Source organism: Brassica napus, unplaced genomic scaffold (genome assembly GCF_020379485.1).
Source record: "Brassica napus cultivar Da-Ae unplaced genomic scaffold, Da-Ae ScsIHWf_1541;HRSCAF=2142, whole genome shotgun sequence".
NCBI lineage: Eukaryota > Viridiplantae > Streptophyta > Magnoliopsida > Brassicales > Brassicaceae > Brassica > Brassica napus.
This window is the reverse complement of record NW_026014959.1, coordinates 22,710-33,906: the sequence shown is the minus strand read 5'-3', so window position 1 is coordinate 33,906 and position 11,197 is coordinate 22,710. Positions and strand designations below refer to the sequence as shown.

Below are 11,197 nucleotides of genomic sequence, written 5' to 3'. Positions count from 1 at the left end.
TGATTCAAAACGTATGTACAAGGACTAATATTGAGATTCTTGATCCAAACTTGTGTGTTACATGTTCTGCTTACTATACGAAGTTCTATGTTATCCAACAACATTAACAAAATAGAAAACTATACAAATCATGTACTTCCTCCGCTTTTGAAAGTAACATTTTTTTAGAGTTTTCACATTTATTAAAAATATAATAAATATTTATAATTTAATTTAAAATTTATTTTTCAATACAATTTTCAATAATTATCCATTCAATAATTATCCACTAATAAAATTTAATCAATTCAAATATTTATAATTAGTATATCTCAAAAATATACAGATGTACTTTTAAAAATATATAAAATCTATTTATGTAGAACAAGGATAAACTGTAGAAAATTTTAGAGGCCAATTAAGTTAAAATCATAAGTTAGGGTCTATTATAACAAAAAAGGAAATAATCGAGGACTAAATATGTAAATAGCTTCGCCTAAAGGATCCATGTCCGTCTTTGTCTTGTTCATAAAGAAAACTCTCTGGACGAGGTTTAATAGGAAACATTCTCGTAGCTAAAAGCAACCTACGACGACTGATTTGATCTGATAATGGAGAGATTACAGCGAATCTTCGGCGCCGGCGGCGGATTAGGTCACGCATCGCCTGATTCTCCGACTCTCGATACCTCGGAGCAGGTTTACATCTCCTCTCTCGCTCTCCTCAAGATGCTCAAACACGGTACAATCATCTTCTACTTCCCCTAGTCCTTAGGGTTCCTGATTTTCGTTTCGGTTTCTAAGATTATCGATCTGTTTTGCCTATCTCTCGTAATGCCACGTGGATTGCATAGTGATTTTGAAGAAAGTTATGATTTTGATTTTGAATTTGTGACCTAATGCCACGTGGATTGGATTGCATAGTGAGTTTGAAGAAAGTTGTGATTTTGAGTTTGTTACCTAATGCCACGTGGATTGCTTAGTGAGTTTTTGAAGAAAGTTATGATTTTGAATTTTTCGGTTTGTGATGGGTTTCGTAGATTATTGATCTGTTTTGTTATAGCTATCAATGCCACGTGGATTGCTTGGTGAGTTTTTGAAGAATGTTATGATTTTTGAGTTTGTGATTGGTGGATGATACAGGGAGAGCTGGGGTTCCAATGGAAGTGATGGGGTTGATGCTTGGAGAGTTTGTGGATGAGTACACTGTGAGGGTTGTGGATGTTTTCGCTATGCCTCAGAGTGGGACTGGTGTTAGTGTTGAAGCTGTTGATCATGTTTTCCAGACTAATATGCTCGACATGCTTAAACAAACTGGAAGGTATAAAGTCTCATCCTTCTCTTACACTTAGTGAGTCTTTTTATAAAATATTCTTTTTTGGATCTTTATTCATCTTGTATCGTGTTTCAGACCTGAAATGGTGGTGGGTTGGTATCATTCACATCCTGGGTTTGGATGCTGGCTTTCTGGCGTTGACATTAACACTCAACAGGTATCTGTTGCTTGCTCTGTTGATACTTGGTCTATGCATTCTCTTTGTGTGACCATTTTATCTATTAATGGCTCAGTATTAGTCCTTTGTGTCTATTCAGACTCAAGAGTTTGTCGTTTTCTGTTTCTTCCATACTGTATTGATGGCTAAGACACTATTGAATGTTACTTCTTCTGTCCTATGCCTTGCTTTAAGTGGTTTTGAATTGTAGAGTGTGTATATTCGACTTATATATTTTATTTACTTTAGTTTGGATTGGATTGATACAAACAATGGTTTTAGAGGTCTAAGCGGCTAAAGATGACTAACTACAAGTGGCAAAGTAACCATGGTTTAGTTACTTTATCTTGGATGCTTATCTATTTATGAGCGAGGGGTTTAGGGGAAGAAGATTATCAAGAAATTAGAGAGTTGTTACAGAGGAGAGGAGCGTGATTCAGCTCTGAGTAATAATGTTTGCTACGTTACCTTTGTGATTGTGTGTTTGTTCTTTGAGATTACTTAAAACGTAACAACTGTGTATGCTCATTGTTGAGAACCTGTGTGCTTTTGTAGAGTTTTGAAGCTTTGAACCAGCGAGCTGTAGCAGTGGTGGTTGATCCGATTCAGAGTGTGAAGGGTAAAGTGGTGATTGATGCGTTTCGTTCGATAAACCCGCAGACTATTATGCTTGGGCAAGAACCTCGTCAGACAACGTCCAACCTTGGCCACCTGAACAAACCATCCATCCAGGTGATGGATCACTTAGTGAAATCTTTTATAAAGTTGGAACACAGTCAAAGGGTGTCTCTAACACTGACTTTGGTTTACTACTATACAGGCTTTGATTCATGGATTGAACAGACATTACTATTCAATAGCCATCAACTATAGGAAGAACGAGCTCGAGGAGAAGATGTTACTAAACCTCCACAAGAAGAAATGGACAGATGGTTTGACCCTAAGACCCTTTGACACCCACTCCAAGACAAACGAACAGACCGTGCAGGTAATAAAGGATTCAATTATTTTGCAATCTTTTTATTTATTCAAACATGTCACACTCATGGTCATTGGCATTGTCTCTCAGGAAATGTTGAACTTAGCTGCTAAGTATAACAAGGCGGTACAAGAGGAGGACGAGTTGTCACCAGAGAAACTGGCGATTGTGAATGTGGGAAGACAAGACGCAAAGAAGCATCTGGAAGAACATGTTTCCAACTTGATGTCTTCCAACATTGTTCAGACGCTAGGTACCATGCTTGACACTGTTGTCTTCTAGAGAAGCTTTGTCCCTCTTCTGCATCATTCTGTTGAAATCAACTCTTTATGTGTTTCTCACTAGCACGTTCCATCGTACTCTGTGATTCCTCTTACAGCTATTTCAGTTTTTTTCTCTCTCTCATGGTAAGATCAAAGTTTGATAATGGTAAGAGTCATAATTGTTTTTAATTGAAAAGAAAACTGGTTTTAAAACAGAAACAGAAAGTTCAATCAAGAAAAAATCAGTAAAATGCAAAGTTTAACTCAGTTCATTAGACTCATCAGGAAGCGGATTCTCAAAGTTGAGAGTGTTCCTCATTGTTCTCCTACTGATTCCAACATTGTCATTGCCTTTCCTCATCATTGCCACAAACTCTCCATAGTTTATTTGTCCATCCTACAAAAGAAGCAAACACCATTAACATTCCTCTTAGCTTCTTTGGAAGGAAACAGTAAAATGATCTTTTATGAAACTACTTACATTGTCATGATCAATGTCTTTGATCATTTCATCAAGATGTGAATCTTTGATACCAAACTGCTTCCAAGCCTGTTGGAGTTCGTCCATAGTGATGCAACCACTCGAATCTTTGTCGAAGAAGGAAAACGCATTCACTAGATTCTCCTCTCTCTCCAGCTTGTTCAAGTGGATTGTTGCAGCCAAAAACTCTCCATAGTCTATCGTCCCACTCTCATCAACATCAGCCTAATAACAAACACACAACACATCATAAGATGATACTTAGTGAAAGTTTATAGTAAGAAAAGAGTAGTTAGTTACTGCTTCCAAGAGTTCTTTGATCTCTGACTCCACAAGCTCTGATCCAACACGTCTGACACTGTCTTTCAACTCTTCAAACGTAATGGTTCCACTGTTGTCAGTGTCTATCATCTTGAACAGTTCTTTGAGCCCACCGATCTCTTCCTCAGATAGTCTTTCTGCAACTACGCGTAAAGCCGTCTTCTTGAGTTTGTTCATTGCAGAGAACCTTTTCAGGCGAGACACAACTGCAAAGTCCAGTGGTTTATCTGGAGCAACAGTATCATCCACAATCCAAGGGTGACCTGACAAAATAAAAACATATGAATCACACACTAGCAAGAATATACACCATCCTTAACAGTGTAGACTCAAAAGGCAAGTGCTGCTTACACAAGACTTGATGAGCAGTTAGCCTTTTCTGTGGATTGCTCTCAAGCATCTTCCCTATAAGATCCTTGGCACTCTCTGAAATGCTAGGCCAAGGACTGGTCTCAAACTCCACCTTACCCTGTCTAATCTTTCTGAAGATCCCATATTTAGTTCCTGGATACAAAATAGGACACACATGACATGAGAGAGTCCCTCCCAACATGAATCAAACCTAGTAACGGTAACGCTGCAATTATACATATCTCTAGTGTGGAAGAAAGAATCTAACCAGCATTGAAAGGAGGGAAACCACATAATAGAATGTAGAGGATAACTCCAGCACTCCACACGTCACATTCACGACCGTAATGCCTATTTAAAACCTCAGGTGCCACATAGTATGCACTTCCAACAAGGTCTGTAAACGTTGCACCTGACAGAAAAACAAAGAAACATAGATTTGAGTGGACAAAACACACAAGCAAGGGTTCAATGAAACAGTATCCGACAACACAATCGTAGACATAGCCGGTCCTGAACATAGGCTATTAAACTATTGGTATATAGATCCCAAAATATTAAAAAAAGTTTATATATATATAGGTTCCTAAATTTAAATTAAAAAAAAATTCTTTTTATATAAATCCTTAATAAATTGTCTATAACGGCCAAAATTAATCATAGATGAAACTAGAAATCAAAAACCAGACCTGGTTTGAAGAAAACAGAGAGGCCAAAGTCAGTAGATTTAAGAGAAGAGTCTTCATCAGTTGAAGAGAACAAGAAGTTCTCAGGCTTAAGATCTCTATGCACAACACCAAGAGAGTGACAAGCCTCAACGACGCTAACAATGGTCTTGATAACCTTAGCTGCATCTCTCTCACTGTAATGACCTTTCATCGCGATTCTATCAAACAACTCACCACCTTCACAAAGCTCCATCACAAGGTGGACGCTGGTATCATCCTCGTACGTTTCTTGTATCCTGACAACGTTGGGGTATTCAGACAAGTGATGCATTATCTGGATCTCCCTCAAAACGTCGTCGTAGTCTTCTTGGCAAAGGAGCTTCCTCTTGGGGATGGTTTTGCAGGCAAGCTTTTGACCAGTTTCCTTGTGGGTGCAGAGGGAAGTGGTTCCATACTGTCCTTGTCCGAGGAAACGACCAAGAACGTAGTCGTCTCTCAGGTTCTTGGTCTTGTAAGGGAGAACCCATCTGGTTCTTGATTCGCTGGCCATAGTTTTCAGAGTCTTGACTTGTTCTTTGGAAAAGATGAAGAAGAAAACAATGAGGAAAGAAACTGAAGAGAGGGAATTTAACACAACTTTTATTGAATTAGCTTCCCATTTGAGTTTTTTTCTTTTCTTTTCACATTAAATGAATAATGAATGGCAAGTTATTAATTACTTGACTTGGTTGTTTTAGTTGAATAAGTTGTCAGCTAGTAATTATTAGCTGTTACAGATATATATGAATTAATTGAACATTTCATTGACCAAAAACATTAAGTTAATATTTTTATATATAATGTGCAATGAGCATGGTGAGTTGTAGACCATCTCCAATCACACTCTATAATTTCCTCTATATTTCACTCTAAAATAGAGTAACTCTATTATAGAGTTGAATTTGCTCCAATGGTTCACTCTATAATAGAGTTACTCTATAATAGAGTGAAATATAGAGTATTCTTGTTTTTTCACTCTATATTTAGAGTAAAAAAATATGATTACTCTATATTTCACTCTATTATAGAGTAACTCTATTATAGAGTGAACCATTGGAGCAAATTTAACTCTATAATAGAGTTACTCTATTTTAGTGTAAATTATAGAGGAAAAAATAGAGTGCCTTTGGAGATGCTCTAAGATATAGAACATACAACATGATAATGGCAAAAACATGGTCAGATGATCTCATTTCATGATATCAGATTTGCCTGTTTTATTTTAAACTTGAGTTTCATATGATAAAAATATAAATTATATAGTTTCAGCACGTTGTGTGTTTTCTTCAAAATAATTGATATGACTTTGGATGCAACACAGAAACTTGTTGAACATTCTCTAATTACAGAAAACAATTAACATATAAGAAGTTGATCAGAGAAAAAGAAGAAAACAACTGCTTTGATTGGTGACATGCATTAGCCATGATTTAGTTTGAGTTATAATATAACTCAAAATATTACCACCATTCATGAAGTAGAATCAATTTTTTTGAGTTATTATGTGTTATAATTGACATACAATTTTGAGTTACATCTTTTGTTAAGTTGATAACTCAAACACTTATTCAACATCAAAGAAAATTCCATGTATTCATTTTTTGAGTTAATAGTTTATAAGAATTTTTTTTTAATTAAAATCCCACTTCCACGTTACTTTAAGATTATGTCCCATGTTTCTTTTTTTTTTAATTGGTAAAAATTCTTCAACAAAAAAAAAACAACTATTTGTTTGTTAGAAAAATATTGCATAAACTTCTTCTTATTTGAATTTGTCTAATAAAATAGTCCCTGTAATTTTAAATGTTAATTACGTTTGGTAACAATAATAAGCTTACATAAAAATATTTACTATTTATTTAATTAGCTTTTGTTATTTAAATTTAAAATATTTTTATTTTATCAATTTTCTTATTAAATTTGTAATAATTGCTATTATTATTATTATTATTATTATTATTATTATTATTATTATTATTATTATTATTATTATTATTATTATTATTATTATTATTATTATTATTATTATTATTATTATTCTTATCATTTATAATTTTCATACAATTTATGCATTATAAAGTACAAATCAATAATTTATAAAATTGTAACATGACCATGATTTCACTTGTTTTTAATATCAATTAATAAAATTTCAAAATATTTTTATTTAAACTATTAAACGAAATTGTCCTATAACTTTAACTGTCTATTTGGTAACTGAAGTTTTTACACAAAAATATTTGTAAATATATAGATACCATTTGTTATAGTATATACATATATTTATGTATATTTTCTTAAATTAAATTATTTTTAAAATTTAATTTATTTTAGTTTCTCTAGTTTATTTTAGCAAATTTATAATAAATAATATTATTACAGATATTCATATTTTTAAAACATACTTCAACTTATACATCAAAAACTTTAACTGTCAATTATTTTAAAAATATAATAAATTTTTACAACAAACAATACATAAATCTACGGTTTATAACTACATAATTTTTACTGTGAGTTAAATCGAATTAAAACTTTATTGTAATTCAACACTAATACAACATGTCACCACTTTGTAAAGTTAAACCGCATAAATCTCACATGTTAAACTGCTTTGGTAAAGTTATTAATGTCACACATGTCAAGACACACATTATATTAAGGCCACATACCATTTTGTACCAGAGAGCTAAACCTCTGAGAACAATGTTTGATAACTGTTTAAGAGCTTGATTCCAATTACACTACTCATAATTAGTTTTTATTGAAAACATAACTGCTTTTAAAACAGAAACAGAAAGTTCTATCAAGAAAATTCCAGAGTTGAATGTTCCTCATTGTGCCCCTGCTGATCCCATCACTGCCACCATTGCCTTTTCTCATCATTGCCACAAATTCTCCATAGTCTATTCTTCCATCCTACAAAACAAGCAAACACCATCAAACTTTGACTTAGCTCCTTCACTAGGAAACAGTGAATATCACTTACACTGTCTTGGTCGATGTCTTTGATCATTTTATCCAGATTCGAATCTTTTATCCCAAACTGCTTCCAAGCCTGTTGGAGTTCATCAACAGTGATGCAACCACTTGCATCTTTATCAAAGAAAGAGAATGCAGCTACTAGATTCTCCTCTCTTTCCAGCTTGTTCAAGTGGATTGTTGCAGCCAAGAACTCTCCATAGTCTATCGTTCCACTCTCATCAACATCAGCCTAATAACAAACACACACACACATCATAAGATGATGTTGGATAAAACTTAAGAAGAATAGTGAAAGTTAAGTTGCTAGTTTACAGCTTGCAAGAGTTCTTGGATCTCTGATTCCACAAGCTCTGACCCAACACATCTGACACTGTCTTTCAACTCTTCAAACGTGATGGTTCCACTGTTGTCTGTATCTATCATCTTGAACAGTTCTTTGAGCCCACCAATTTCTTCCTCAGATAGTCTCTCTGCAACTACGCGTAAAGCCATCTTCTTAAGTTTGTTCATTGCAGAGAACCTTTTCAAGCGGGACACTACTGCAAAGCCCAATGGTTTATCTGGAGCAACCGTATCATCCACAATCCAAGGGTGACCTGACAAAACAAGACAACTTCAATCACACGTTAGCAAGAATCTATATTAAGCTCATATAAGTAAGCTTACACAAGACTTGATGAGCAGTTAGCCTTCTCTTTGGATCACTCTCAAGCATCTTCTTTATAAGATCCTTGGCACTCTCTGAGATGCTAGGCCAAGGATCGGTCTCAAAGTCCAGCTTTCCCTGTAGAATCTTTCTAAAGATCCCACGTTCAGTTCCTGGATACAAATTAGGACAAATGAGACGAGAGAGACTGAAACGCTGCAATATAAAGACAAAAGAGAAAGAAAGAATCTAACCAGCATTGAAAGGAGGAAAACCACATAATAGAATGTAAAGGATAACTCCAGCGCTCCATACGTCACATTCACGGCCGTAATGCCTACGTAAAACTTCAGGTGCCACATAGTATGCACTTCCAACAAGTTTGGAAAACGTTGCACCTGACAAAAAAACAAAGAAACAAACATTAGCATTTAAAACATGGGTCTTTAAGCAAGGGTTCAATGAAACAGTGTCACAAACACACAATCATGGAGAGAAAGAAAAAGAATATGTAAAGGTCATAGAGGGAAGAATCAGGCCGGCTAAATAGTGTCATAGGCCCTGGGACAAAAAAAAATTTAATTTCTAAAATAATATTCTTTTTTACAAAATCCGATAGATATTTGTTGTTTTTTAATATCAGAAGTATTTTTTAAAATAAAACTGAGTTAAAACAAAAAAGTACTTTCATATAAAAAAGGTTTTTCTTCTTATTTTTAATATAAAATACATGTATTTAACAAAAATAGAACCGTTATCTATTAAGAAATAGGGGGACAACTGATTGGACCGAAGAGGCGCACAGCTTGTCCCCCTATCTAAGCGGGCATGGGAAGAATCAAAACCAGACCTGGTTTGCAGAAAACAGAGAGACCAAAGTCGATAGATTTAATTGAAGCGTCTTCATCACGAGAAGAGAACAAGAAGTTCTCAGGCTTAAGGTCTCTATGCATAACACCAAGAGAGTGACAAGCTTCGACGACCGAAACAATGGTCTTGGTGAGCTTAGCTGCTTCTCTCTCACTGTGATGATCTTTCTTGGCGATTCTATCGAACAACTCACCACCTTCACAAAGCTCCATCACAAGGTGCACGCTAGTAGCATCCTCGTACGTGCTGTGTATCCGGACAACGTTTGGGTTTTCAGACAAGTGATGCATTATCTGGATCTCCCTCAAAACGCGGTCGAAATGTTCTTGACGAAGAAGCTTCCTTTTGGGTATGGATTTGCAGGCAAGCTTTTGACCAGTTTCCTTATGGTTACAGAGGAAAGTGGTTCCATACTGTCCTTGTCCGAGCACACGACCAAGAAGGTAATCGTCTTTCAAGTTCTTGGTCTTGTAAGGTAGAACCCATCTGGTTCTTGACTCGCTGGCCATAGTTTTGCGAGTCTGACAGAGAGGAAAAAGAAAATAATAAGGAAAGAAACTGACTTGAAGGTATTGAAGAGAGACAAGTGAAGAACACTTTTATTGGGCAGACAAATGATAATATAATCAAATAGTAATCATTAGGTGTTACAGATATTTTCATTGACCAACAAAATCAAGTTAATATTTTTTATGTATAGTAGGTATCTACGTATTCGCTTCCTAGGACACTAGATAATGGAAAAACGTGTTCACATGGTCTCATTTCATGCCATAACACTTCCTGTTTCACCCAAACTTGAATAAAAGATATGCTAAAAGTATAAATTATATATTTTAGACACGTTGTGTATCTTCTTCAAAATAATTGATATGACATTTGATGTACGCTTAAACCTTGTTCGGCGAGGCTGTGAGGGACGACCACTTTGGACTAAAAGAAGCTCAACTCTTGATCATGTGGATTACTTGCCCCATTATCGTTTCTGGTTCATACCCGCCTATTCAAGATGGAAAAGAGTAATATATCAGAGTTTTGAAAAAAGTTTTTAAACAGTAAACTTTAAACTCTAAACACTAAAACCTGAATCATAAACCTTAAATTTTAAACCGAAAACACTAAAGCATAAGCAACAAAATACCAAACCTTAAGTAGAAAATACCTTTTTTCAATCTTTCCATGACATCGTTTTCATAAGCTTGATAACCATCACCAACTATGTTCCTCTGTGGTTCTGCTTCTGCAGATTTCTTGGCGGTCACAAAATCGGTTTGTGCTCTCTGTAGCGGTACAACCAGCAATGGATTAGAGAGATCACCACACAATGTTCTCGTCACTGCTACCTACAAGAGAGAGAAAAAAAAAGAAATAATCCACCATTTGACTTTTGACATAACACCAAGTTAATACTCACAGCTTCATCTTTTGTAGCCATTACAATAAGAGCAGAGCATTTCTCTATGGTACTCCTGATGACAACATCTTCAAACCCCACCAAACTTTTCAAACACTTCTCTCTGAGCCTTCCCGCTGTATAACCTTCACCAAATCAAGAAACCTTCAACACTCTCTCCTTATCAAGCTGAACACTAGCACCAGCTCCAGATCCACTTGGGATCATCTTGGCGTTTATGTAAGTTCAAGGCTTTCAACTTGAATGCTTTTGACATCTCTTTCTCGCTGAGCTTCAGAGCTTCCTCTCCAGAGGATAATATATAATGATCCACAAAACCCTCCATCTCTCTCTCTCTCTATCCTCTTCTTCTATGCAATTAAACCTAGCCACCAATCAAATATTGTAAACTTGAATAATCTAAAAACCGTAGGATATGTTAAAGAGACCTTGCTAATCTTAGTGAAGCTTTTTCTCAATTTCAGAGCAGTTTATTCAAAAAAGACTAATTATTAACTAATCTTAAACATGGGAGTTGATAGAAGAAGCTTGACCACTGGTAATGAAGAAGACTAAACAAATCTTTTCTCCCTCTCTCTAAATCTAAACAGGTTTCAAGACTCTTTTAAGTTATTGTTTCTTAATTTCTTTTTGTTTTCACTTTTAAAAACTGTTTTGGTAAAGTTATTAAATTCAACATTTCAAGACATTATATTAAGTCCAAACATTT

The 11,197-nt window shown here is 35.1% G+C and overlaps 3 protein-coding genes across 3 annotated transcripts; 1 reads left to right on the top strand and 2 right to left on the bottom strand.

Annotated features, from left to right (window-relative positions):
• Window positions 1–470: 470 nt before the first annotated feature.
• LOC125597790 (26S proteasome non-ATPase regulatory subunit 14 homolog) lies at window positions 471–2,853 on the top strand. Its single transcript, XM_048772322.1, has 6 exons — window positions 471–720; window positions 1,122–1,299; window positions 1,390–1,471; window positions 2,027–2,203; window positions 2,292–2,459; window positions 2,541–2,853. Exons 1-6 carry the CDS (start codon window positions 591–593, stop codon window positions 2,730–2,732), a joined length of 927 nt encoding a protein of 308 aa, XP_048628279.1. The 5' UTR covers window positions 471–590; the 3' UTR covers window positions 2,733–2,853.
• A 21-nt stretch (window positions 2,854–2,874) lies between these two features.
• On the bottom strand, window positions 2,875–5,203 carry LOC106404495 (calcium-dependent protein kinase 12-like). Its single transcript, XM_013845223.3, has 6 exons — window positions 4,556–5,203; window positions 4,135–4,278; window positions 3,867–4,019; window positions 3,495–3,778; window positions 3,195–3,419; window positions 2,875–3,110 (listed from the first exon to the last, which is right to left on the bottom strand). Exons 1-6 carry the CDS (start codon window positions 5,082–5,084, stop codon window positions 2,973–2,975), a joined length of 1,473 nt encoding a protein of 490 aa, XP_013700677.2. The 5' UTR covers window positions 5,085–5,203; the 3' UTR covers window positions 2,875–2,972.
• A 1,967-nt stretch (window positions 5,204–7,170) lies between these two features.
• Window positions 7,171–9,595, bottom strand: LOC106415294 (calcium-dependent protein kinase 12-like). The gene is made up of 6 exons (XM_048772319.1): window positions 9,055–9,595; window positions 8,459–8,602; window positions 8,225–8,377; window positions 7,871–8,154; window positions 7,563–7,787; window positions 7,171–7,492 (listed from the first exon to the last, which is right to left on the bottom strand). Exons 1-6 carry the CDS (start codon window positions 9,581–9,583, stop codon window positions 7,328–7,330), a joined length of 1,500 nt encoding a protein of 499 aa, XP_048628276.1. The 5' UTR covers window positions 9,584–9,595; the 3' UTR covers window positions 7,171–7,327.
• Window positions 9,596–11,197: the final 1,602 nt, after the last annotated feature.